Source organism: Syngnathus typhle, linkage group LG17 (assembly GCF_033458585.1).
Source record: "Syngnathus typhle isolate RoL2023-S1 ecotype Sweden linkage group LG17, RoL_Styp_1.0, whole genome shotgun sequence".
Lineage (NCBI taxonomy): Eukaryota > Metazoa > Chordata > Actinopteri > Syngnathiformes > Syngnathidae > Syngnathus > Syngnathus typhle.
Window position 1 is genome coordinate 10,042,794 of NC_083754.1, and position 27,527 is coordinate 10,070,320.

Below are 27,527 nucleotides of genomic sequence, written 5' to 3' on the forward strand. Positions count from 1 at the left end.
AGCCTGTTCCCCAGGGTCACACGCGCCCCCCCAGGAATAGCACCGCGCCCCCCCAAGGGGGGCGCGCCCCACTATTTGAGAAGCACTGGTCTAATGAGTGTTTGTCCGGCAGTTTTTTTCGTTCGTCTCGTCGTACTGAGTCGTGCTACAAGTACGGCAGGCAGGTTCTGCTTGACATCGGCCAAAGTGAGTTTTGTCGAGTTCTGGACTTTGATGCGGGAACATTAAAGGAGCTCGGACTGCTACGTCCTGAAGCGTCGCCGGGCTCGTCTGCTATTCCTCCCCCGGTTGGGAAGCGTCGAAAGCGGTGTGCGAGGAGGCTGAAGAGGGGCAAACGCGGGGGCGTCCGGGCCAGGCTGGCGGCCAACCCTGCTCGCCCGGCCGTGCCTTCCGTTCTTCTGGCGAATGTTCGATCGCTGGACAACAAAATGGACTACATTCGCTTGCTGCGATCTACAAACCGGACAGTGCGGGACTGCTGTGTGCTCGTGTTCACTGAGACTTGGTTGACTGTCAACATTCCGGACTCTGCCGTACATCTGGAGTGGCTAGCGTGCTATCGGGCGGATTGGGCCATTGTACAAGGGGGGAATTCTCGTGGAGGTGGAATATGCGTCTACATCCGTGACGAATGGTGCCGGGACTCTGTAGTGGTATGCAAGCACTGCTCGCCACTGGCGGAGTTCGTGATCATTAAGTGCCGTCCTTTTTACCTGCCAAGGGAATTTACCGCGATTCTGCTAGTCGCGGTTTACATCCCGCCTTCCAACATCGAAGGCGACAGGATCGCGGCTCTTAGTGAACTGTACCAGGCTGTCAGTGAACAAGAGACAGCGCACCCCGACGGTTTCACCATCTTCGCTGGGGATTTTAATCATGCTAACCTGAAGTCTGTTTTTCCGAGGCTTCACCAGCATGTTAATTTTCCTACGCGTGGCGACAGCTTCCTGGACCTGGTCTACTCTTCGCATATAGGAGCTTTCAAAGCCGCCCCCCTCCCCCATCTTGGACTTTCTGACCATATCACTGTTATGCTTTTGCCCGCATACAGACAAATGGTGAGAGCGTCCAGGCCAGTTCGTAAGCAGGTACGGGTGTGGCCTGAGGGTGCCTCTGATGCACTGCGTGACTGCTTTGGCTCTACTGACTGGGACATGTTTAGGAGGGCTGCCACTTGCGACGATCGGACAGATATTGAGGAGTATACTGACTCTGTTTCCTCCTACATCAGGAAGTGCATTGATGATGTGACTCTCTCAAAATCCATCGTCACTCGGGCTAACCGGAAGCCATGGCTGACAGGTGCTGTCTTCAGGCTGCTGAGGGCCAGGGACAAAGCCTTTAGAGCGGGGGATGAGGCTGGCTTGAGGACTGCGAGGGCTGACCTGTCCCGGGGCATCAAAGATGCAAAGAGGGCGTTCTCGTGCAAAATTACCGCCCACTTCAAGGACAGCAGGGACGCACGGAGCCTTTGGCAGGGCATTCAGACCATCACGGATTACAAGCCCGCGCCGCAGAGCTGTGAAAGCGACGTCCGTCTGCTCAATGACCTCAACCGCTTCTTTGCTTGCTTCGACGCTCAGAACAGCACTTGCCCGCTGAAGGCCACTCCCCCTTCACACGAGCTGCCCCTGTGCCTCTCTGCCGACAGCGTGAGGAGGGCGCTTGCCGCTATCAACATCAGTAAGGCGGCGGGCCCTGACAAGATCCCGGGTCGAGCGCTGAAGGACTGCGCTGGTGAGCTGACGGATGTCTTCACAGACATCTTTAACACTTCCCTGCAGCAGGCCATCGTCCCGTCGTGTTTCAAAGCTGCCACCATCGTACTTGTGCCGAAGAAACCCGCTCCGTCCTGCTTCAATGATTACCGCCCCGTGACACTTACGCCCATCATCATGAAGTGCTTTGAGCGGCTTTTCATGGAGCACATCCGATCCGTTCTCCCCCCCACCATTGACCCCTTCCAGTTTGCGTACCGAGCCAAGCGGTCCTCTGAGGATGCCATCTGCTCTGCCCTCCACTCGGCCCTCACCCACCTGGAGAGAAGGGACTCGTATGTGAGATTGCTGTTTGTGGACTTCAGTTCTGCCTTCAACACCATTGTGCCACAACGCCTCATCAGCAAACTTGACACACTGGGCCTCAGTACCTACCTCTGCAACTGGCTACTGGACTTCCTCTGTCAGAGGCCACAGGTAGTACGTGTTGGCGACAAAATCTCCGCCAGCATCACGCTGAGCACGGGGGCCCCCCAAGGCTGCGTGCTCAGTCCGCTGCTCTTCACCCTCCTGACACATGACTGCACTGCAACCTACAGCGACAACCGTATAGTGAAGTTTGCTGACGACACGACTCTGGTGGGTCTCATCACCAAGGGAGACGAGACTCAATACAAGCTGGAGGTTGACCTTCTGACCACGTGGTGCAGGGACAACAACCTCCTGCTGAACGTCGACAAGACCAAGGAGATTGTTGTGGACTTCCGGAAGGGTCACAACCAACACCTGCCGCTGACCATCGACGGTGCTGTGGTGGAGAGAGTGAGCAGCACCAAGTTCCTGGGGGTGCACATCAGTGAGGATCTCTCCTGGTACACCAACACCGCATCACTGGCAAAGAAAGCCCAGCGCCGCCTGTACTTCCTGCGGAAACTCAGGCGAGCGAGGGCTCCTCCTCATGACTACATTTTACCGCGGCACCATTGAGAGCGTCCTCTCCAGCTGTATTGCTGTTTGGGGTGGCGGCTGCATTGACTACAACTTGAAGGCCCTGCAGCGCATAGTGAACACGGCTGGTAAGATTATTGGTGCTTCGCTCCCCTCCTTGAAGGACATTTACACCTCCCATCTCACCCGCAAGGCGACCACGATTGTGACTGATGTGAGTCACCCCGCTCACTCTTTGTTCGAGCTTCTGCCCTCTGGGAAGAGGTACAGAAGCCTGCGCTCCCGCACCACCAGACTCTCAAACAGCTTCATACTCCAGGCTCTTAGGATCCTGAACTCGCTTCCCCGTTCTGCGTAGCGTCCTGTACTTTTACTGTCTGTATGCACACTGGCTCTTGTTTGTTGTGCTATCTGTTTATTTATTATTTATTATTACTCTTATTATTTATTGTTTGTGCCTTCTTGTTTTTTATATTGCGTCGTTTACTTGTATGTCTATCGTGTAATATGTCTTGTCACCGTGGGATAGAGAAAACGTAATTTCGATCTCTTTGTGCATCTCGGCTTGACAATAAAGCAGACTTTGACTTTGACTTTGACTTTGAACTACAAGTCAACAAATACAAAATTAAATCATCAATGTCGGCATAACGTGTGTCGGCTGGCAATGGCATAGCGGCAATGCTGTCTGTCACTCATTCGTTAATCTTCGCGAACGACCAATCAGTAGCGAGTGATAGTTGGGGGCGGGATTTTACGAGTCAGTAACCCGTGTGTGTGTGTGTGTGTGTGTGGGGGGGGACAATTCGTTGAACAATTCGTTTGAAGGAATCTTTTGAGTGAACTGATTCTAAAGATTCATTTCACCTAAAAGAACTGGAATGCACATCACGAATTCACAACTCGTTCGTGAACAGGAAGTGACGTCATTTTCTTCTTCGTTTTATTTTACGGTGAGGTGGCACCAGCTTCAATAGGCATTACCGACACCTACTGGTTGAAGTCATGAACTGAAAAAAGAACGAATCACTTTAGGAAGTGATTCGTTCATTCTCGTTCACTGAAAAGATTCGTTCTTTTGAACGAATCGATCACTCACGAGCCAACCCTAGTTTCAGGAACACTGCCGTTTTCAACCTGCTGGTCGCCCGCTGTCGCTCTCTCTCAGCCAACGCGAGCGACAGCGAAGACACCCGGAAGGCGCTGACACCTCAAGCGGCGAGAGCAGGCTACCATGAACCGCTTTAAGACTTCCAAATTCAAAAACACCACTCCAAAAATTGCCAAGAAGGATGTGAGTGAGTTAGTTTGTCGACGAGCTTGTGGTGTCTGCTCCTTTTGTAGCATTAGGATCACCGCGGGTTACTCCTAAACTCGCGCTGTGTTGTGGGAGTGGGGCAAAACGCCTGCTTGCTTGTCGTGTTGAACTTCCTGCATTTTGAAATGTATAATTCACATCTACTGACGACTGATAATTGTTTGTGTGTGGACGCAAAGCAAGCTCCATTGCTTTCATATCTATAAAGCATATCTATCATGACTGGACTGCATTTGCATGCCTTTTAAAACCGAATCATGTCAGATAGCAACGCCTGCAGCTTCCCTCGGTGTATTATGTAATAGTGGCTGTAAAATCTCAGCAATGTTCACGCGTGCATTCCTTCAATCTTGTCATGCCATTTAAAAGACAGCAGGTGGCGCTGTGAAGCTACTTTTATGGCGTGAACGCAACGTGACTAATTCACAACAATTCTAATCAACAGAAGTCAATTTTTGTTTTAAAAGGAACCTAGGCACTACACGATGGGCGAGTTTATGTAATTCTACTCTTTAAAGCAGAGGTCACCAAACTACGGCCCGCGGGCCGGATACACTACCGGAAGCCGTGTCAGAAAGCTCGGTGCACACTCACAAGTGCATGTACGTACTCAGTAGTACGGACATGGCGCACTCGCGCTCTATTTGTATCAGTCCCGAATTTAGAGCGTGGGCTGTGACGACAGCATTCTTGTAAGTCGCGCGCTGAGCTTTCAGATGCAGTTTTGCGCTAAAGCCACCCACAAACCTTCCTCTGGAATCCTTCCATTAAAATGAGTCGCCCAAGGCAAAGCAAGGTGAACACAGTGCCGAGCGTTTAAAAGAGAGTGGCCAATTTGGCTCGACGTACGCGACGTGACGTTCAGCCACATGAACGTGAACATCAACCCGTCACAGATCGAGGTAAACGGACCAACATCTCGGATCTCGCCTAAGAATTGCCACAACAAATTTTACTCCAGACTATGACGCACTAGCAAACTTAAACAAAAAAGACAGCAATGTCTACAAGCCTACTGGAACCTACAAAAGGATTATAAGGAAGAAACACAAGAACTTTAAGAGACTGCTCCTATGTGTCAGAAAGATTCTGCTCTGACAACTGAGCTGAACTTTTATCTGTTAAGATTGTGCATGGCACAACAGAAAGTTAATGTTCCATGGCTTTATTTTCTTTGAAGAACCCAGAGAGAGTTATTTAGTTCTTATTTATTTCCTGGTTTTTCTGTGAAGAACTCAGAGAGGGTTATTTAGTTATTATTTATTTCATTAATAGTGTTATTATTTGTTTCCTGACTTTTTTTCTGTAAAGAACCTGGAAAGGGTTATTAAATAACCGTTATTTGGTTATGTGTGGCTTTCTGGAAAACAATAAATTTTTTAAGCTCCCCTACGATCGTCACACTTTTTCTGTTACAAACTGACACCGGCCCCCCATCAGAGAAGGGAAACGTTATGTGGCCCTCACAGGAAAAAGTTTGGGGACCCCTGCTTTAAAGGAAGCTAACCGGGTCTTGTGTAGAAATAATGGAGGGTTCTACGCAAGAATGCATGTGAAAAAAGCTGTATATCATCATTATACAATTAACTACGATATAAGTCAAAGTTGTTAAATGCTGTCTGCTGCGCAACATAGAGTGCACTTGCACCACTTCCTCCGCACTTTGTTCCCCACAGGAACTTGAGTGTCAGCTCCATGCTTCCTGTTTCTCGATGACTTTGCTTGTAGAGCCCAGAGCGGGTTTGTTGTGCCATCAGGCGCAAGAAACTCATCTTGAATGCAGTGACAGGGTGTGCATGTTACCTGCGCCCTCAGTGGACCTTAATCACCAACTCCACCTTTCAAACCCACCACTGTCAAGTTGCAATTTTAATGTGCAGTGCTGTACAAAAAGTCATCATGCAGAGGTCTGTGCCTCTCAAAGTGTTTAGGCCAGCAGGGAAGGCGATGACGACAACAAGCTCCTGCGCACATAGATTGACTTTCAGTCAGATGTTACCTGTGGCCTCTTAAAATTACAGGGATGGATCAACGGCGTACGTGGTGGCGGACCCTTCCCCTGCCAGGGAAAGCGCATCAGGGCGAGTGCCGAGCTGGTGGCCTTCAACACGGACCAGGCCGGTAAGAATTGTTTTTGTGCCAAGGAAGCGACTCAACTGGCGTCCGTTTGAACATCGTGATGATGCGTTTTCAGGAGGCGGTGTGCTGGGGCTGACGTCTGCCAAGCCTGCTGCGGACGGACAATGGCGCGTCACCCACATCTCCTGTCATTCGGGTACTTTTCGTCAAAGCCACAGAACATTGAACGGAAACGCAAAACATTGCTCTGCAGTTTACAACAAGCGCTTGTGTATGTGAATGGTCGCATGACGGCCAAAACACTTGACAGAGACAATCCCAGTCATCCTAACAAAAGCTAAAATATATGAAACGGCAGCCATGTACAACCCCCTCCACGAGTCGTCACCTTATCGTGGTGGAGGGGTTTGCGTGCCCCTATGATCCTAGGAGCCATGTTGTCTGGGGCTTCATGCTCCTGGTAGGGTCACCCATGTCAAACGGGTCCTAGGTGAGTGGCCAGACAAAGCACGGCTCAAAAAGCCCCTTATGATGAAAAATATATATGAAAACAGATTTCCCTCGCCCGGACGCGGGTCACCGGGGCCCCCCTCTGGAGCCAGGCCTGGAGGCGGGGCTCGAAGGCGAGCGTCTGGCAAAGCCCGAAAAGGAAATGTGGGTCCCCTTTCCCATGGGCTCACCACCTGTGGGAGGGGCCAAAGGGGTCGGGTGCAGTGCGAGCTGGGTGGCGGCCAAAGGCAGGGACCTTGGCGGTCTGATCCCCGGCTGCAGAAGCTGGCTCTTGGGACATGGAATATGACCTCTCTGGCTGGAAAGGAGCCCGAGCTGGTGTGCGAGGCAGAAAAGTTCCGACTAGATATAGTCGGACTTGCCTCCACGCACAGTTTGGGTTCCGGTTCAAGCCCTCTCGAGAGGGGCTGGACTCTCTTCCACTCTGGAGTTGCCCACGGTGAGAGGCGTCGAGCAGGTGTGGGTATACTTATTGCCCCCCGGCTGGGCGCCTGCACATTGGGGTTCACCCCGGTGAACGAGAGGGTAGCCTCCCTCCGCTTTCGGGTGGGGGGACGGGTCCTGACTGTTGTTTGTGTCTATGCACCAAACGGCAGCTCAGAGTACCCACCCTTCTTGGAGTCCCTGGAGGAAGTGCTGGAGAGCGCTCCTTCTGGGGACTCCATCGTTCTACTGGGTGACTTCAATGCTCACGTGGGCAATGACAGTGAGACCTGGAAGGGCGTGATTGGGAGGAACGGCCCCCCCGACCTGAACCCGAGCGGTGTTCTATTGTTGAACTTCTGTGCTCGACACCGATTTTCTATAATGAACACCATGTTCAAACATAAGGGTGTCCATGTGTGCACTTGGCACCAGGACACCCTAGGCCGCAGTTCGATGATCGACTTTGTAGTCGTGTCATCGGATTTGCGGCCGCATGTTTTGGACACTCGTGCGAAGAGAGGGGCGGAGCTGTCAACTGATCACCACCTGGTGGTGGGTTGGCTCCGATGGTGGGGGAAGATGCCGGTCCAACCTGGCAGACCCAAACGCTCTGTGAGGGTCTGCTGGGAACGTCTGGTGGAATCCCCTGTCAGGAAGAGCTTCAATTCCCACCTCCGGCAGAGCTATTCACACGTCCCGGGGGAGGCGGGGGACATTGAGTCCGAGTGGACCTTGTTCCGCGCCTCCATTGTTGAGGCGGCCGACCGGAGCTGTGGCCGTAAGGTCATTGGTGCCTGTCGTGGTGGCAATCCCCGAACCCGCTGGTGGACACCGCCGGTAAGGGACGCCGTCAAGCTGAAGAAGGAGTCCTATCGGGCCGTTTTGGCCTGCGGGACTCCGGAGGCAGCTGACAGGTACCGGATGGCCAAGCGGAACGCGGCTTCGGCGGTTGCTGAGGCAAAAACCCGGACGTGGGAGGAGTTTGGCGAGGCCATGGAGAATGACTTCCGGACGGCTTCGAGGAAATTACGGTCCACCATCCGGCGTCTCAGGAGGGGGAAGCAGTGCAACGTCAACCCTGTTTACAGTGGAGATGGCGTGCTGCTGACCTCGACTCGGGACGTCGTGTGTCGGTGGGGAGAATACTTCGAAGACCTCCTCAATTCCACCGACACGCCTTCCATTGTGGAAGCGGGGCCTGAGGACTCTGAGGCGGACTCTCCAATCTCTGGGGTCGAAGTCACCGAGGTAGTTAAAAAACTCCTCGGTGGCAGGGCGGATGAGATCCGCCCGGATTTCAAAGTCAAAGTCAAAGTCAGCTTTATTGTCAATCTCTCCACATGTCACAACACACAAAGAGACCGAAATTACGTTTTTCTCTATCCCACGGTGAGGAGACACATAACACGATAGACATACAAGTACGCGACACAATATAAAAACAAGAAGGCAAAAATTCAAACAATCAATAGTAAGAGTGATGAATAAATAATAAATAAACAGATAACACAATGAATAAGAGGAGCAAAACGGAGCCAGCAAGCATAGCGCAAAAGTAAAAAAACATAAACAAAAAGGCACAAACAATAAATAAGAGTAATAATAAATAATAAATAAACAGATAACACAACAAATAAGAGCCAGTGTGCATACAGACAGTACAGACAGTAAAAGTACAGGACGCTACGCAGAACGGGGGAGCGAGTTCAGGATCCTAACAGCCTGGAGTATGAAGCTGTTTGAGAGTCTGGTGGTGCGGGAGCGCAGGCTTCTGTACCTCTTCCCAGAGGGCAGAAGCTCGAACAAAGAGTGAGCGGGGTGACTCGCATCACTCACAATCGTGGTCGCCTTGCGGGTGAGATGGGATTTCTTAAGGGCTCTGGATGTTGTGGGGCTGTCATGGCTGACACGTCTCTACAACATCGCGTGGACATCGGGGACAGTGCCTCTGGATTGGCAGACTGGGGTGGTGGTTCCCCTCTTTAAGAAGGGGGACCGGAGGGTGTTCCAATTACAGGGGAATTACATTCCTCAGCCTCCCTGGTAAGGTCTATTCAGGGGTGCTGGAGAGGAGGGTCCGTCGGGAGGTCGAACCTCTGATTTAGGAGGAACAGTGTGGCTTTCGTCCTGGCCGTGGAACAGTGGACCAGCTCTTCCCGCTCAGCAGGATCCTCGAGGGTGCATGGGAGTTCGCCCAACCAGTCCACATGTGTTTTGTGGACTTGGAGAAGGTGTTCGACCGTGTCCCTCGGGAGGTTCTGTGGGGGGTGCTTCGGGAGTACGGGGTACCGAGCCAACTGATAAGGGCGGTTTGGTCCCTGTATCACCGTTGCCAGAGTTTGGTCCGCATTTCCGGCAGTGTCGGATTCGTTCTCAGTGAGGGTTGGACTCCGCCAAGGCTGCCCTTTGTCACAGATTCTGTTCATAATTTTTATGGACAGAATTTCTAGGCGCAGCCGAGGTGTTGAGGGTGTCCGGTTTGTGGACCTCAGCATCGCGTCTCTGCTTTTTGCAGACGACGTGGTGCTGTTGGATTCTTCAGGCCGTGATCTCCAGCTCTCACTGGAGCGGTTCGCAGCCGAGTGTGAAGCGGTCGGGATGAGGGTCAGCACCTCCAAATCCGAGTCCATGGTCCTCGATCGGAAAAGGGTAGAATGCCCTCTCCGGATCGGGGATGAGATCCTGCCCCAAGTGGAGGAGTTTAAGTATCTTGGGGTCTTGTTCACGAGTGAGGGGAGGATGGAGCGCGAGATCGACAGGCGGATCGGTGCAGCATCGGCAGTAATGCGGACTTTGTACCGGTCGGTCGTGGTAAAGAGAGAGCTGAGCCAAAAGGCAAAGCTCTCAATTTACCGGTCGATTTACGCTCGTACCCTCACCTATGGTCACGAGCTATGGGTCGTGACCGAAAGAACGAGATCCCGGATACAAGCGGCCGAAATGAGTTTTCTCCGCAGGATGTCCGGGCTCTCCCTTAGAGATAGGGTGAGAAGTTCGGTCATCCGGGAGAGACTCGGAGTAGAGTCGCTGCTCCTCCACGTTGAGAGGAGCCAGATGAGGTGGCTCGGGCATCTCATCAGGATGCCTCCTGGACGCCTCCCTGGGGAGGTGTTCCGGGCATGTCCCACCGGTAGGAGACCCCGGGGACTACCCAGGACGCGCTGGAGAGACTATGTCTCTCAGCTGGCCTGGGAACGCCTTGGGATCCCCCGGGATGAGCTAGATGAAGTGGCTGGGGAGAGGGAAGTCTGGGAGTCCCTCCTGAAGCTGCTGCCCCCGCAACCCGACCCCGGATAAGCGGAAGAAGATGGATGGATGGATGGCAGCCATAACGGAGAGCGCAGCCAGGGTGTTGCAACGAGGCAAGCGGCTTCTGGGAGCAAAATCCAGTCGTGTGAGCCAACCATCTGTCCACTTTCAAAAAAGTCCAGCTTCATCCTTTGTACTCTTGCCGTCAGATCTGGTGACCGACTTGGACTTTTCTCCATTTGACGAGCGTCTTCTGGCAACGTGCTCCGCGGATGAAACGGTGAGCACATCCTTTCCAGACCTCAACTTGTCTTCCGTGTCCCTCCAACAGCCAACCCAAAACAAATACCGTAAAATTCGGACTATAAGTCGCGTTTTCTTTTCATAGTTTGGGTGGGGGGGGGCGACTTATACTCAGGAGCAACTTATATATATATGTTTTTTTTTCACAAATTTTTACTTGATTATTAACACATCACTTACAAGTATAGTTGACCACTTCACATGTTATTTTTAGTATAGGGGATCACTTCATATGCTTTGATATCTTTATCTTGAACATATTCAAAACATGAAAAATAGAGAGAAAAAAATCAAATAAAGTAATTAACACTTTAAAGCGCCATATCCTCTGGACATGTCCTCTGTCACCAGGATGACATAAAGGACGAGAAATTTGATCGATGGATTTAATGAATTGGAGTGACACAGATGGTTTTATAAACGTGTTATTTATGTAATCGTTTTTTTTAAATAACTGAATGTTACGCCAGGCCCGTTCTCAGATCCTCGTTTGTGTTTGTCACGTTAGCATACCGTATCGTTTAGTCTGTTGTTGCTTGTTCATGTCTGTTCTTGGTGTTGGATTTTGTCGAATAAATTGCCCCCCAAAATGCGACTTATACTCCGGAGCAACTTATATATGTTTTTTTTCACATTTTTGGGCATTTTATGGCTGGTCCGAAAATTACGGTATGTGCATTATCCAACCTGGTTTCTGTCTGCGTGCGCAGGTGAAACTGTGGCGTTTGTGCGATCCGGAGCTGCAGCAGCCCCCGGAACCTGAGCTGACTCTGGAAGCCGGGCAAGGACGGCCCGACCTGCTGCTTTTCCACCCGACCTCTTCCAGGCTGCTGGCTGTCGGGGCCGCCAAGCGCCTGCTCCTTTGGGACACGGACCGCCGGCAAGCGCCACTCGCAGGTAATCACGTTTTGCGCGCTGCCCTCCACGCTTGGGACAAAAGTTTGGGACACGCTGACTGAACCATTTGCCATTTGGTGAACAAAAGTAACTTGAGGACGTGTGACCCAATACTTGTGTCTGGTCTGGATGATGTGTGGATCCCGTGTGTTTGTCTTGCACACTGTATTGCGCCGCTGATCAGCAGCTAATGCTAATCTGCTCTACGCGTGACCAAACAAAAGGCAATGCGCGTATGAGGGGCCGGAACAGGTAGCCCAGATGGGACATGCGAATTCCACAAAAATCCCAAGCGCTCACTTTTTCATAAATAGGCGGATGGACTATTGGCTCTGTGGCTTGATTTCACATGGGTCAGATGGGCAGGCAAATACTTGGATGCCAGTCCTTCCAAAGTGAGTTTTCCATCACAAGTTTGAGTATAGACCATGTAGTTCATCCCTCGACATGGCCGAAGCCAGACAAGCCGCGCTCATCCCTGAACAGTCGTGCTCCTTCCCGTTCATGAGGTGTTCATTCTGCGCCTGTGCCTCATTTTCTTTTCCCGGTCTTAACGCGACCATCCCTGTCTACCTAATGTTGACCTTGCCATGTGGTATCTTCAGTTTTGGAGGAGCATGCTGAGCAACTACAGAGTCTGAGCTGGAAAATGGACGGGTCCCTGCTGGCTTCCACATGCAAGGTGAGCGCAAGCTGCTGTCAGACTTTTGACCTTGTCGCTGCCACCTCACACATAGCTACAAGACAACACTCCCCAAAGGTCAGCAGGGAATAAATGCGTCAATTTGACCCAGGCTGTTTTTATTCATCCGATTAAAAAAAAAAAAAACATACCCTATTTCTTGGTATTTGTCTTATTGCCATGAAGGATTTTCAAAGTCACTCTGAAATAAAAACACTCCAGATCTATAGATCAGGTAATTCAGATCTTAGAGGCGGCTTGTGATCAACCATACCACATGGGTTGAAGCCATCCGTCCATCCATTTTCTATATGGCTTGTCCATGGCCACAGTGGTCGGAGGCGTGCTGGAGCCTATCCCAGCAGTCATTAGGCAGTAGGCGGGGGACACCCTGAACTGATTGCCAGCCAATCGCAGGGCACATAGAGACGAACAACCATTCGCACTTGTTCGCGCACCTAGGGGCAATTTGTAGTGCTCAATCGGCCTTCCCGGCATGTTTTTGGGATGTGGGAGGAAACCAGAGGGCCCGAAGAAAACCCAAGCGGGCACGGGGAGAACATGCAAACTCCACAAAGGGAGGGTCGGCGGTGGATTCTAACGGTGAGGCGGACGTGCGAACCAGTCCGCCACAGAGCCACTCTGGGTTGAAGCCATCATGGCAAAACCAAGGCTAGCGAGCAATGAACAGCAACTTTGCCGAATATGCAGGTTTCCTTTTCCTCCTCAGGGGAAGAAAGGTTTTTGGCAACTTGTTTGTCACATTTCGTCGCTATGGCCTCGGCTACGATCGACGGGGTGCCCCATCAATTGCTGTCTGTGTCATCCCTTTCTAATACGCAAATGCCTCAAGACAAATAGGGGCCTCTGGGAAAAGTGAATTCTGCCAACTTCTGTGCTGCCTTCCCTCAAATAGTGTCCGCTGTGCCCCAATCATCTTTGTTACATAGTGTCCATCAATGGAAGCCTGCTTTTCCCCCTTCTGAGAGGGCTGTGCTTTTCTTATATTCCGAAAGGGCGTGCTCCAGTCAGCCTCTGCTTTCCGTTGAATACACTAATGGCGCCTTTGAAATGGGGACACCCCCACCCCCTTTGTTTGTTTTTGCTGCGACGGATTGCAAATCACGATCAAGACGTTTATCGCGACGGGGCTAAACACCCTTGTCGACGCGTCCCGCCTGCTTGCCGTCCGCCTCCGCCCTGAAGAACTCGCCGGGGTAAGATGAGCTGAGTTGGGAGCTACAGGTCTGTCGTTGATGCCAAACGACTCAGTTGGGCTGCGGCGACCTGGCTCATCAAAGCAAATAGGGCCTGTACGTGTGTGGGCCCGAGCCCTCGACCGTGGTTTGCATGCATGCATGCAAATGTTTGAATTGCACAAATGTCAAATGCTCCTCCACCCCTGCCGTGCCCCAAAGTATCTCTGCGCGCATGGGCCACTCCACTATGTAAATGCCCAACATCATCGGGCGGCAGGAAAATGAGGAGGCAGCAATTACCTTTTTATTGTGTGCGATTTCGCCGTGTTGAGTCCATAAACTCCCCCTGCTGAAGAACGATGCTCATTGTAAAACCAGGCAGGGCGGGTTGTTTTCAATTAGCCCACAGCCAAGGGCCATCCATATCTGTGTGTGGTCTTGCTAAACACACACTTGCATGGCTGAGCCTCTCTTTAGGGATTGTCCATCCGTGCACAGCAAACATCTTCTCTAGGACTACCCTCTCAAAGAACAACTCAAATTGAGAAAAGTACAATAAAAAGGCTGCATCTCAACACTCGCGTCTTGCTGACCGCCTGATCGCATTAGTGTCCATTTCCTTCCAATGGAGTGATGCCCAACGTGTCTGTTGCTCGTTCTACAAGCTGATCCTGATTATCAATCTTCTAGGACAAGATACTACGAGTGTTTGACCCAAGAGCCCAGCTGAAAGCAGTTCAGGTGAGCATCTCTTCTCCGATTGTCATTGGCGACAAAAAGCTCCATTTGAAATCCGGTTCCGGAAATCTTTGCTGTGCATTTTTGCAAAACATGCCACTCCAACATTACCAATCAACTCATCCTTTATTCAAATGGCACTTTGCCTGCAAAAAAATACATCTAAATGAAGCAAAAACTGGCCTCGCCATTGGCCCCGGACCGGCTCCCAGCCAGTCTAGGCGAGAAAAGGAAAAGTCAAAGTGATGCCATTCTTCATCTTGCTTGCACTCTAAATAGTCATGCGAGCGAGCCCCTGAGTCAGCAATCACCGCCTGCCTGTCCTCTAGCCATATGGCCTCTGCCCAAATCAAGTCTAGTCGGGGCTGCGGTCTGCCACGTCTACTTAGTCAGGAGGCAGCTTCTTCGGGAGTTGCGTTTGAAAGCAGTTGGGGCGCGTTGGCTCCCTCCCAGTGCCGCATTGGAGTACAAGATGGTGATATTACGAAGTCTCCCTTGCTCTGGCGCACAGAGTGGGACGCCTTTGATTGTTGCCACATGCGCATGCTGACACCTGATATTTATCCTGGCGGGTGAAGCAACATTCCCTGCAAGTAACGCCGTTCTGCCTGGTGGGGGAGCCAAAGCAGGCGGCTAACACAAACGGATGCAGCATCCATCGCTTGCGCCCTTGTTGGCCGAGTTCAGGCCCTTGTTGGGCCTTGTTGGTTGAGGCCCTTGTTTCCAACCATGGAGATTTGGTTGGACGGAGCGCTGACTAACTTCAAGTTCAAGCAGCAATAGTGTCCCTTTCCTCATACATTTGTGTTTGAGCCCTAAATAACTATCAGCGTCACGGGCCGCTCGTGTCTGCAACAAACAAACAAGCTCCCCTTTCGCGGGGCCATTTGCGTCCTGTCCACTGATAGACGTGGCCTTCTCTGCTCCCCGCACACCCACCGTGGCAACATTTTCAAGAGGCACACTCTGTCTCCACAGAGCGCCGCCTGCCTTCAGAGCCACAAAGATTCTCGCATGTTGTGGGCCCAGGATGACTTTCTGCTGACTACGGGCTTTGATAAGGTAACACGGGGGTTTGTGCTCCTTTTCCGTTGCTCATTGTTCGTGTGGCTCCAATTTTAAATTGTGATACAAATTGAATCGAGATGTGGAGAAGGAGAAGCGGTGGGCCAAAATGCAGATGTCACGTGTACTGCAGTACATTTTTGAAGGTTGGGCTGTCTGTTTTAAAAATCAAACGTGACTCTTAAGCACCAAAGTTTCCTCAGCCCTCTCATGAAGAGAAAGTCTTCCACGCTGTGCTTGTTCCGATTGTGAAGGCGTTCATGTCGAGTCGTCTTCTGTTTTTAGATGCGCAACCGAGAGGTGAGGCTTTGGGACGGCAGGAACTTGACTTCTTCTGTGAGGTCTCAGACCTTCGGTGCTTCTGGCGGGTGAGTGCAAGCCGTGGTGGTCCGTCCTAATGGCTCATAAATGTCTCGGCCAGACATGGCACCCACCCTCGTAGAGGTTCCCGGCACCCTCTGAGATTTACCTCATCAACGCGGACCGCCCATTGCTGTCGCAGCATCCCCCCGCATTCGTGCCGTGCCGTTCACTCTGCAAATGCGTCCTCGTATCAACAACCACCGTGACGGGTAGAATGCGTTGGGGGATTCGGTCTGCAGAGGACTTGTGGCAAGCCCAGCCTTCTGTCGATAGTGCCGTCCGTCACGTGCTTTTTAAGAATATGAGAAAGACCAATAAAACCCAGAAAAAAAACAACCAAAAAACATTGCGGCCGACTTTTAAGGCTGGCTTCATGCAGATTTAATGCCCATGTATCAATGTCCCATCTCATAGTCGATTTGAAGGGACATGTATCCAATGTAGCCGCACAAGTAGATGCCCAAATTGCAAGCTCAAAGTCGAACGAGCACAGTGGAGCAGTTATTCCCTGTAATTTTTAGGCCATAAAGAGAGACGTGTGCTCCCCCCACCTCCCATTTTGCCTGTTCGTAATTGAAAGGGTGGCGCTAAAGATGGAGTGGCATTGAAGCGGCAGGCTGGACTCTGTCAAGTTAGTATTTGGCCGTGCGCAGTTTTCAGTAGGACTGCTTTCATGGGATTGCCACAAAGTTGGGGGCCCCGCCCCAATGGGCTCCCTCCAGACAGGAGAATCGGGCTGTGGGTTCGGCCTCATTGTCGTAATGATGGAGTCATCTTACTTGGGAGGTGCTTGGAGTTGAAATCAAGACTGTGGCAGGGATACATTGCCTTTTTTTTTCACACAAACTGCGCTTGTGAACGCAGCTGATGGCCAAATACGTGTACGTGCGTGCGCGATCTGGAACACTGGGTGTTTGTCGGAGTCATCAATGCAGCCTCCAAAAAAAGATCGATGTTAGGAGAGGAAAGACTTGTCCCTTTCTTCCATCAGAACCCATGCACGCTGGCAAAATCAGTCCCAGATGACGGCTCTCCTGCGGCGATTAGCGGGAGCTGTTAAGCAAAGCGCACAAAAACTCCAACATGGCCATCTTTGCCTTTCTGTTGTCACCCATCAACGGCTGGGAGGGCAGCAATTGCTGTCCTCGGGTTGAGTGAATGTCATCATCCCCCTGCGCCAACTTCCAGATGTGACCACCATGCACACTTCTAAACTGCGAATTCTGGCAGATCAAACACCAACGGCCGTAATCTGTTCCTCGTTTTAGGTTTCACTTCGATTGGGTGGCAACAGTAAAGGAAGGCGCTTGTCCTCACAGGAGAATCCAACTCGGTTCCACCATACTTGGTATTAATTTGAGCATATGTCTGCAATTTAGTTGGACAAGCTTCTGGGGGCTGCCATTTTAGATCTAAAAGTCTAGCCAGACTTTCATGTCAAAGTTTACATGACGTGCATTTGTTCTTAAGACTCTTGAAATCGTTCTTTTTTGGACTTGCCTCTGTCTCTTGTCTTTCTGCAACAGTTTTGCTGAGTTCTGGAATTGTATTTGATGGAAGTATGCAGAGTGTTTGGCACGGGATGTTGAATAGAATTCACAGAGCTTTCATCCCACAAGTATGCGCTCAGGGATTAGAAAGACTTTTTGCCGTGAATTTGCCACAGAAGAAAAGATAGGGGGCGTGGCAAATCTCTTTCTTCAGCTGATGTGTTCCATGTACAGAAGCCGCCGTCTCCTCCTCAGTGTCAGGGGTCATCGTGTTTCCATTTTGGCATGTTTGTCCTTTCCATCCATCTATCCATCCATCCATCCAGCTTCTTTCGCTTATCCGGGGTCGGGTTGCGGGAGCAGCATCTTCAGGAAGGACTCCCAGACTTCCCTCTCTCCAGCCACTTCATCCAGCTCATCCCGGAGGATCCCAAGGCGTTCCCAGGCCAGCTGAGAGCCATAGTCTCTCCAGCGCATCCTGGGTCGTCCCCGGGGTCTCCTACCGGAGAGGCGTCCAGGAGGCATCATGATGAGATGCCCGAGCCACCTCATCGGGCTCCTCTCAACGTGGAGGAGTAGCGACTCTACTCCGAGCCTCTCCCGGATGACCGAGCTTCTCACCCTGGCCTATCTCTAAGGGAGAGCCCGGACATCCTGCGGAGAAAACTCATTTCGGCCGCTTGTATCCGGGATCTCGTTCTTTCGGTCACGACCCATAGCTCGTGACCATAGGTGAGGGTAGGAGCGTAAATCGACCGGTAAATTGAGAGTTTTGCCTTTTGGCTCAGCTCTCTCTATTTACCACGACTGACCGGTACAGAGTCCGCATTACTGCCAACGCTGCACCGATCCGCCTGTCGATCTCGCGCTCCATCCTCCCCTCACTCGTGAACAAGACCCCAAGATACTTCAACTCCTCCACTTGGGGCAGGATCTTATCCCCGATCCGGAGAGCGCATTCCACCCTTTTCCGATCGACGACCATGGACTCGGATTTGGAGGTGCTGACCCTCATGCCGACCGCTTCACACTCGGCTGCGAACCGCTCCAGTGAGAGCTGGAGATCACGGCCTGAAGAAGCCAACAGCACCACGTTGTTTGCAAAAAGCAGCGATGCTGAGGTCCCCAAACCGGACCCCCTCAATGGCTCGGCTGCGCCTAGAAATTCTGTCCATAAAAATTATGAACAGAATCTGTGACAAAGGGCAGCCTTGGCGGAGTCCAACTCTCACTGGGAACGAATCCGACTTACTGCCGGAAGTGCGGATCAAACTCTGGCATCGCTGATACAGGGACCGAACGGCCCTTATCAGTTGGCTCGGCATCCCGTACTCCCGAAGCACCCTCCACAGGGACACGGTCGAACGCCTTCTCCAAGTCCACAAAACACATGTGGACTAGTTGGGCGAACTCCCATGCACCCTCGAGGATCCTGCTGAGGGTGTAGAGCTGGTCAACTGTTCCACGGCCAGGACGAAAGCTACACTGCTCCTCCTGAATCCGAGGTTCGACCTCCCGACAGACCCTCCTCCTCAGCACCCCTGAATAGACCTTACCAGGGAGGCTGAGGAGTGTGATTCCCCTGTAATTGGAACACACTTCTTAAAGAGGGGAACCATCACCCCAGTCTGCCAATCCAGAGGCACTGTCCCCGATGTCCACGCAATGTTGTAGAGGCGTGTCAGCCATGACAGCCCCACAACATCCAGAGCCCTTAAGAACTCCGGGCGGATCTCATCCACCCCCGGGGCCTTGCCACCGAGTTTTTTTTACCATCCGGTACCTGTCAGCTGCCTCCGGAGTCCCGCAGGCCAAAACGGCCCGATAGGACTCATTCTTGACGGCATCCCTTACCGCTGGTTGTTTGACCTTTCCTTTGAGGCCAATGTCTCAGTGGCCCATGGTTGTGACAAAGACGCAAGGAAGGCCGGCCGGCAGGGGATGCGCGCCGGCGCCCTTGCAGTGTGCATGCAAGCATATGGATGCCGTGCCTGGACACGGGAGAGGAGCCCTAGTCCAGAGAGGCACAATGGGCAATAAGAACTATTCCGGCTCGTGTTTACTTGTCACGCCGGTGCCTGCAATCTCATCTCAGGGTTGACAGTCATACGCATGTTTACATTGTTGCGACCTTCCACAAAATGGAACAACTCGAAATCATCAAGTCTCCCAAACCACTTCACTAGACTGTGGAAGGTGGAAGAACAAAGATGATTTCAAGCAAATGTGTTTCCCATTTGTGGATGCTTTCTGCCTGTCTCCGCCGCCTGTGAGCAGACTGCCACTGCTTGACAAAGGATAGGAGCAATAAGTCGTTATGCTAGTAAACAGTCGCAGAGACTTTTGGGAGAGGGAGACTTCATATGGGTCCTTCATACCCGTCTTGACTTTTTCGTCTTCGCTTTGCTCTGCCCCTGGCCAATGGTTGTAACTTCCCATGTGACTGCCGTCCTCGAAACGAGTGGGTGCCAGGTACCGGTCCGTGGATAATTTGGTACTGGGTCGCACAATAAAGAATAATCAAGGCATGATTTTACACCTTGCTGACATGTACATAGCATAACATTACTCATGTTATATTAAGTTGCATAGGAATACACAGTGGATTCACGTTTATTATTATACTATACTGTGGTGTTTGCATACATAATTCCTCCGTGGAACTAAAGGTCAAAGGGTGTTTTGGGACGGCAGTGTTTATGCGGGGACGCACTTCCGTTGTTGATCTGCTATATGATTGGCTGAAAAGACGGTTATGTTTGAGATCGTGGTTGGTCTGTTATGCGAAATGGGATAGTTCACACGCGGACGATTTTCGCAAAGAAAACTTCAATAAAAATTGTGCAGCTGGTGATTATTTGATTTATTGATGCTATTTTTTGATTGATGCATTGTTTTTTTAAGTTTTCTTTGCAGAAATCGTGACATTATCAAACACCAGTACATGAAATTATTGGTTGACAGTAATCCGGTCCGTGGTGCTATAAAGGTCGGGGAGCAGTGTTGTAGACGTTTCCCGGCCATTGTTGCACATCTGCTTTTCTGAATGTGTGAAGCTGCCGCGGCTGTGTCATTTTGGACATGGCAAAGGCCCGCTTGGGCAAGTTCTGTCTGTCACGCGAATGAATGGCATCGCGCTGTTTTGCCAGGAATTGAGTGCGAACGTGACTTCTGTTTGCGATGAGCATGTGGTAAAGTGAGTCATTGTTTTTTTTCCTGTGTATTTGAATGCAAGCAAGATAAGGGCTGAAGCCAGAATGCTGCTGCCTGTCCCATTTCTCTCATTGGTCAGGAATACGTTATAACAACAAACGCTGCCCTGCTCCTGCATGGTACTCCTCATGCTTCAATGTCCACCGCAAGTGCACTTGACCCTAAGCAGATTAAAATACTTTTAGAACTGCAGACAACGGGAGAGTTAAGCATCTTGCGGTGTCCAGAAAAGAATTTGCCCATTGTGCAAAAGCAATTTAGCAGTGCAAGAAGAAAAAAAAAGGGTGAGGGCCCTCTGGGTTGGGACTCCAGTTGAGGGGGTTCTGTTGATTGTTCTGCTCTAACGTCAACTCTACGTTACCGTTTTTTTCCGTGTATAGTGCGCAATATTTTACTAATTTATTGTCCTAAAATCTGGGGTGCGTATTATACATGGGTACAAAAAAAAATTTTTAATTTTTTTTTTTTAAATTTTTTTTTTTTTTTTTTTTTTTTTTTAAAGAAAGTCATGGTACAACAAAACCAACAACAGGACTGACCGACAAAGTCGTGGAACAAAAAGACAGGGTGACATTACCAAAGACAGGAACAGAATGACAGTAACACATGCAATGATCCAACGGTGAGCGAGGGGCAGACAGGACTTAAATACAAAACACGTTACATCGATTGAGGTGACACAGGAAGAGCGGGGTGACACGAACAGAAACTATGGCAACCTAGACACATAGCAAAACTGGGGACGAGACATGACAAATCTCCCCCGAAATAAAACTCACCTTTCTTCTTGTTTGTTGTCAATCGCGCATCGCATTCAGCCATCCTGCCCAACACACTTAGTAAAATTCATAATTGACGACACATCTTTTGATGCGATGGTGCAATCCTTGATGGTGTGTTATTGTCAAATATTGTTTGTTTTTTAATCTCCATCGCGGACCGGACGTCATACGGAGGCCGCCATTACAGATGCGCAGAACGGTTGCGCAAGACACGTCAGCTATATAAAGAGCGAGAGTTCAGTTCTCCACCTATTAGTTTCAATTCACAGTTTAATTAGCAGTTTCAATCAGCAAATAACAAAATGCGTATTACAGGTAATATTTTATTTCACAACACTTTGCCTTGTTCCTTTCGTCTCTGCTGTTCACTTCAAACACGCTCCATACGACCGCAATGCTCTTGTATCAGACGCTCGCTCGATCACCTGCTAGTTTGCCGTCTGTCACAATGTACCCTACACAAATCCGAAACATTTGTTGCGGCTCCGAGTCACGACGAGGGGCAAGTTTTGGTTTCCAAGGGTGTTTTTATTCCTCTTCAACGTCTCTCCCATACAGAGCCGCCGTGTGCGCACGGAGCGCGGTGGTGCGTTTAGGGGCAGTCGGAGAAATCAACGCCAACAAAAAAATGACATCCAGCCTAGTTAAGACCATACCAAAGACTATAAAAATGGGACCCATTGCCTCCCTGCGTGTGTGACGATCTTTGGGACTTAAAAAAAAAAAATATTTTTTTTTTAAAAAAATTCATAAAAATTGGGTGCGTATTATACATGGGTACAAGCTTTTTTCCAGCATCAGCATGCCATTTTTAGGGGTGCGTACTATACATGGGGGCGCACTATACACGGAAAAAAACGGTATTTCAGTGAGGTCAATTAGTCAGCTGGCACCTGTGCAGATGTTTTGTGCAATGAGGCCCGAGCACAGAAAAGCTGCAAGCCCTTGCTGTGTTTGACCGTAACCTCACTGGGAAATTGCAGCTCTGGTACAGTGCACCATGCAAAAGTAGATGGTCTTCACAAAAGGGTTGTTGGCCTCATAGATTTTATTTACGTATATCTATAGATATTGTGATCCATTAAGCATCTTGCACAAGTCTCCTGCTCCGTTGGAACATGTGGATACGAGCTTTGCTTTCTTTGTTCCATCATTTGGTGTGCGGGAGTGCATTGGGGGCACAGGTGTGTCTTCTACTGCAGCCCAATCGTGAGGTGGCGGGCCTGCATCACTGCAGGCAATTCAGAATGGTCAGTCCCACTCACTTGACATCTTTCTGACTCGCAGGTAAAGACCAGCTTGCATTCCTGACCCAACCGTATATCATCTTTTGACAGTTGCGGTGACAAACATAGTAGCCCAAGTGTGTCTTTGAAGATGCATGCAGGCGGGACCTGGACAGGCAGGAGTATGAATTGTTGTTCTTCTTTGCGATACTTTTGTCGCAACCCTCTGAAAATGTGCTGTGTTCCTTTGTTTGGATGTGTTCTGCTGTTTTCACTTTCTGCTGGATTCCACTGAATGCCGTTGGTACAGGTCAGCTCTCAAAGAGATGGGGCCTAAGAGAAACTTTCCCTCAAAGATCCTTAGGTAAACATTTGAACGCACGGACGAGGCAGGAAAATCATGAAGCATCCACTTGTTCCTCAAGAGACGGTTATATCCCGACGGAATCTGTCTTTTCAGTGGTACCTGACTGGAACAACATAAGCCTGCTGAACAAGCAGCAAGAAGAGACGCCCATGTGTGAAGAAGACCCGTGTTGTCTCCACGCATCTTGACCATCGTTGCCTTCTTAGCATCTATTGATTTCACAGTCAGAACAGCGAGCACTTTATCACCGGGCAAGATCTGACCTCACCCGCCTTCTCAAGAAAATGACAGAAAATGAAAGGTTTCAAACTTGGAGGCGGACAGTTGATCTTTTGGGCTACCCTGATGTAGATCTTACTACAGAGGGAAATTTAAGTGACTCCTACTCCTGGCGTCTTGAAATTGCTAGATTGCTGTGACCTCTTTGCCGCTCTCCTCGTTTTCTGTAGCCCTCCCGTCATTTTTGTCCCCCTTCAATATCAGGCGTTGCCCTCCAAGCGCACTTTGCAAAAAAAGTTGCAAAAACGTTCAGAAGCCACGTGGCCATGCGAGTGCAGACACGAGCGCCTCCTGACGGGGAAACTGGCCAAGTCCTTTCCAGATTGAACGGAGGAGGATAACGAGGTGAAAGCTGATGACGGCCAGAAAGAAAGAAATTAGGAAAGAGAGAATGCATCCCAGCTGTTGAGATGGAGTTGGCAGAGCCTTCGCCGCTTCTGACCTTCACTTGCTTTGGCTAAAGTCTAACTCTGAAGATGGAAAATATGCAGCGGTGGAACTTGAGAGACCCCTACTCCACCCCCACCAACTCTTCCATCTGCTTTACTCCTTTTCAGAAAAGCATCCTCCATCGAGAGTGCCTCCTTTTTTGCACAATTTATTCTCTGGTCTCTATTAAGTCGTTTCCTTCTTTGGTGACTGGACTTTTATGTAATCCATCAATCACCCCGCCCCGCTCGGGCCTCCGCATGCACTGTGCACTATCATCTGGGTTCCCTTCTGGCTCGCCACAAGTTATGCTATTTTCTGCTACGCACGGAGTTTACATTTAGCTTGCGGTCGTTCGGGAAGTTCTGGCTACATTAGTTTGGGAGCAAACTTTCCACTGAGCCGCCTGGGATCCACTCGGGATGGCAACTCACGCTTTGGTTGGCCTCCTGCGTCCGTTTCCAGGCCACAGCCAGGCCTGGCCGGCACCCACCAAGGCACGTGGCGTCAGCCTGCCTGGCAGTCGCCCAGTGTCTGTTGATGTTTGTTCAACGCGGTGGCGGCTTTCGCACTGCCCCGAGGCCGAGGGAAGCTACGGGCCCTCGGGCGCACTCTGACGCTCGCCAAGTTGCCACCGCTGCGGCACAGCGAGTGACGTTTGGCACAGAAGTAAATTTTGTTTGCTCGCGCGCGTGACACTCGAGCTGCACAAATGATCGGCTTATGTTACATTTTCACGGTTGGAATCGTGACTTGTGAACGCAAACGGAACTCGCCGCCCCCCCCTTTATTTTTTATTTTTTTTATTTTTTTTAATAAACCCTCCCAACTCAGCGATTCTACTCTTTTAAGGTCCTTTTTGTGTTTATTAGCATGCAGCCACACTGTGTGATGAATGTTCTCCTTGGGCACTTCCTGGCTTGCTATGCACAAACTGTGCCTGTGGCTTGGCAAAATACAACTTTTCCCGTGTAACCAGTTTGTCATTTCTTTGTGTTTTGCATCAAAATATGAAGTTGTGTTCAATGGGCCAGTTTATTTGTTTGTAGGTGTACGTGCATGATTCCCTGCCAGCGTCCCAGTCTTAAAACAAACGACTAGGTCAGGGGTGGCTCCTTTACGTTCGGCTCTTTCCCGGGTTTCATGCGGCTCGTTTACGTTCGCTTCGCTCCCGCACACGCTGCGTGTTTGCTTTGCTTCGGGGGGGGGGGGATGGGATGGGATGTGGCTCTTTGCGGTACACAGTAAAAAAATGTGGCTCTTAGTCTCTGACTGGTTGGCCACCCCTGGGCTAGGTGGTCAGCGTGTGTCTCGTGTTTTTTTTATAATAAAAAAAAAAAAAGTGAGTCAGACGCAAAGCTTGAGTCTGCTTTTGACCAATAGGGAGCATCACGATCTTGTCAGTACACTGAAATCACTGGCAAATAGTCTCAGTCAAGTTGATTTTGAATCGCGGCTATCTGGAGGAATGAATTGGTTCATTGATCGTTAATAATTGACTTATTTGTTGATTATGATAGCGTCCTCATTGGAACTTGTTAAAAATGTAAACAAAGAAAAAAATGTGATATATTTTATTCACATTATGCTTGGGTCTGGCTCGAGTTTCGAGTTTTGGGAACAGTTTAGACATCCAGGAAGTAAGATGGCGGCGCGTGCACACGCAGCGGCCTCTCTGTCCCGAACGGTGTTTTGTTTTGTCGTTTAATGTGGGTTTGTCCGACAGTTTTGTGTGTTCGTCTCGTCGTACTGGGTTGTGCTACAAGTGCAGCGGGCTGATTCTGCTCGACATCCGCAAAAGCGAGTTTTGTGGCGTTCTGGACTTTGAAGCGGGGACATTAAAGGCGCTCGGTCTGCTCCGTCCTGAAGTGTCGCCGGCCTCGCCTGCTATTCCTCCCCCGGTTGGGAAGCGTCGGAGGCGGTGTGCGAGGAGGCTGAAGAGGGGCGAGAGTGGGGGCGTCCGGGCCAGGCTGACGGCCAACCCAGCTCGCCATTCTTCCATTCTTCTGGCGAATGTTCGGTCGCTGGACATCAACATGGTTTGCTTTCGCCTGCTGAGATCTACGAACCGGACTGTGCGTAACTGCTGTGTGCTCGTGTTCACTGGGACTTGGTTGACCGTCATCATTCCGGACTCTGCTGTGCATCTGGAGCGGCTAGCGTGGTATCGGGCGGGCCGGGCCATTGTACGAGGGGGAAAGTCGCGAGGAGGTGGGATGTGCGTCTAGATCCGTGACGGAGGGTGCCGGGACTCTGTGGTGGTATGCGAGCACTGCTCGCCACTGGCGGAGTTTGTGATCTCCAGGCTGTTAGGGTCCTGAACTCTCTCCCCCCTTCTGTGTGGCGTCCTGTACTTTTGAGTTTTGTTCTAATTGTCTGCTGTGCGCTCTTGCTCCGTTTTGCTCCTCTTGTTGTGTGAAGGCGGAGGCCTTCACACACATGTTATTCTACTCCATTTACTTTATTATTGTGTGAAGGCGAAGGCCTTCACACATGTTATTCTACACCATTCACTTTATTGTGTGAAGGCGAAGGCCTTCACACACGTTATTCTACTCCATTTACTTTATTATTAGTGTGAAGGTGAAGACCTTCACACTATTGTTATTCCTGTCCTTTATTATTAGTGTGAAGGTGAAGACCTTCACACTATTGTTATTCCTGTCCTTTATTAGTGTGAAGGTGAAGACCTTCACACTATTGTTATTCCTATACTTTATTAGTGCGAAGGTGAAGACCTTCACACTATTGTTATTCCTGTCCTTTATTAGTGTGAAGGTGAAGACCTTCACACTATTGTTATTCCTGTCCTTTATTAGTGTGAAGGTGAAGACCTTCACACTATTGTTATTCCTGTCCTTTATTAGTGTGAAGGTGAAGACCTTCACACTATTGTTATTCCTGTCCTTTATTAGTGTGAAGGTGAAGACCTTCACACTATTGTTATTCCTGTCCTTTATTTATTATTATTGTTCAACCGATTCACTCCATTCCACTTTTCACTTATTCCAAAAATTCATGGCAACACTGCTCACATTTTTCTCGTTCCAAAAATTTTCCGTTTTCGCATAATTCACAAATTTATGGCGATTTTTGCCCCATTCATTCTTAATGGCAGATTCAACATTTCACATTTACGTTGTTCCTGTTTGAAATTCACATAATTCAACACATTCAAATCACATTGGGGACATTCCCAAACTTGCCAAATTCAAAATTTTAACGTTTTCACTTTTAAAATTTGCATAAAATTTTGCAAAATTTCATAAAATTTCGTTTTTCACTTCTAACTTCTACATTTTTCCACCGATTCAACTCGTTCCAACTTTCAACTATTCATCTTTTGCCTACCTATTCCACAACTTCCCACTTACCAAAAACTTCAGATCTTTTATTTTGAAATTCAACTAAAATTCTCTAAAATTTCGTTTTTCTACTCTAATTTCCACATTTTTCAACCGATTCAACCCATTCCAACTTTCAACTGTTCATCATTTTTCTACCTATTCCACAACTTCCCATAAATTTCACATCTTTTATTTTGAAATTCACACCCAATTCCTTTTTCCCTTCTCATTTCTACATTTTTCAACCGATTCAACCCATTCCAACTTTCAACTGTTTATCTTTTGCCTACCTATTCCACAACTTCCCACTTACCAAAAACTTCACATCTTTTATTTTGAAATTCACACCCAATTCCTTTTTCCCTTCTCATTTCTACATTTTTCAACTGATTCAACCCATTCCAACTTTCAACTGTTTATCTTTTGCCTACCAATTCCACAACTTCCCACTTACCAAAAACTTCACATCTTTTATTTTGAAATTCACACCCAATTCCCTTTTCCCTTCTCATTTCTACATTTTTCAACCGATTCAACGCATTCCAACTTTCAACTGTTCATCATTTTTCTACCTATTCCACAACTTCCCACTTACCAAAAATTTCACATCTTTTATTTTGAAATTCACACCCAATTCCTTTTTCTCTTCTCATTTCTACATTTTTCAACTGATTCAGCCCATTCCAACTTTTAACTGTTAATCATTTTTCTACTTATTCCACAACTTCCCAAAAACTTCACATCTTTTATTTTGAAATTCACACAATTCCCTTTTCCCTTCTCATTTCTACATTTTTCAACCGATTCAACCCATTCCAACTTTCAACTGTTCATCATTTTTCTACCTATTCCACAATTTACCAAAAACTTCACATCTTTTATTTTGAAATTCACACCCA

The 27,527-nt window shown here is 49.5% G+C and overlaps 1 protein-coding gene across 2 annotated transcripts in view; it reads left to right on the forward strand.

Moving 5' to 3' along the window:
- Positions 1-3,745: 3,745 nt before the first annotated feature.
- LOC133170574 (coronin-7-like) overlaps positions 3,746-27,527 on the forward strand; it is a 47,351-nt gene continuing 23,569 nt past the window's right edge. Inside the window, exons 1-9 of one of the 2 annotated variants that reach the window (XM_061303612.1) lie at positions 3,746-3,960; positions 6,006-6,105; positions 6,179-6,259; positions 10,458-10,528; positions 11,262-11,448; positions 12,054-12,130; positions 14,020-14,070; positions 15,046-15,129; positions 15,418-15,500. In XM_061303612.1, coding sequence (XP_061159596.1) covers positions 3,901-3,960; positions 6,006-6,105; positions 6,179-6,259; positions 10,458-10,528; positions 11,262-11,448; positions 12,054-12,130; positions 14,020-14,070; positions 15,046-15,129; positions 15,418-15,500 — 794 coding nt within the window. In that variant the 5' untranslated portion in view covers positions 3,746-3,900. Of the gene's footprint in view, positions 3,961-6,005; positions 6,106-6,178; positions 6,260-8,414; positions 10,362-10,457; positions 10,529-11,261; positions 11,449-12,053; positions 12,131-14,019; positions 14,071-15,045; positions 15,130-15,417; positions 15,501-27,527 lie in introns of those variants that run through there. The other variant, XM_061303613.1, reaches the window with a different exon arrangement.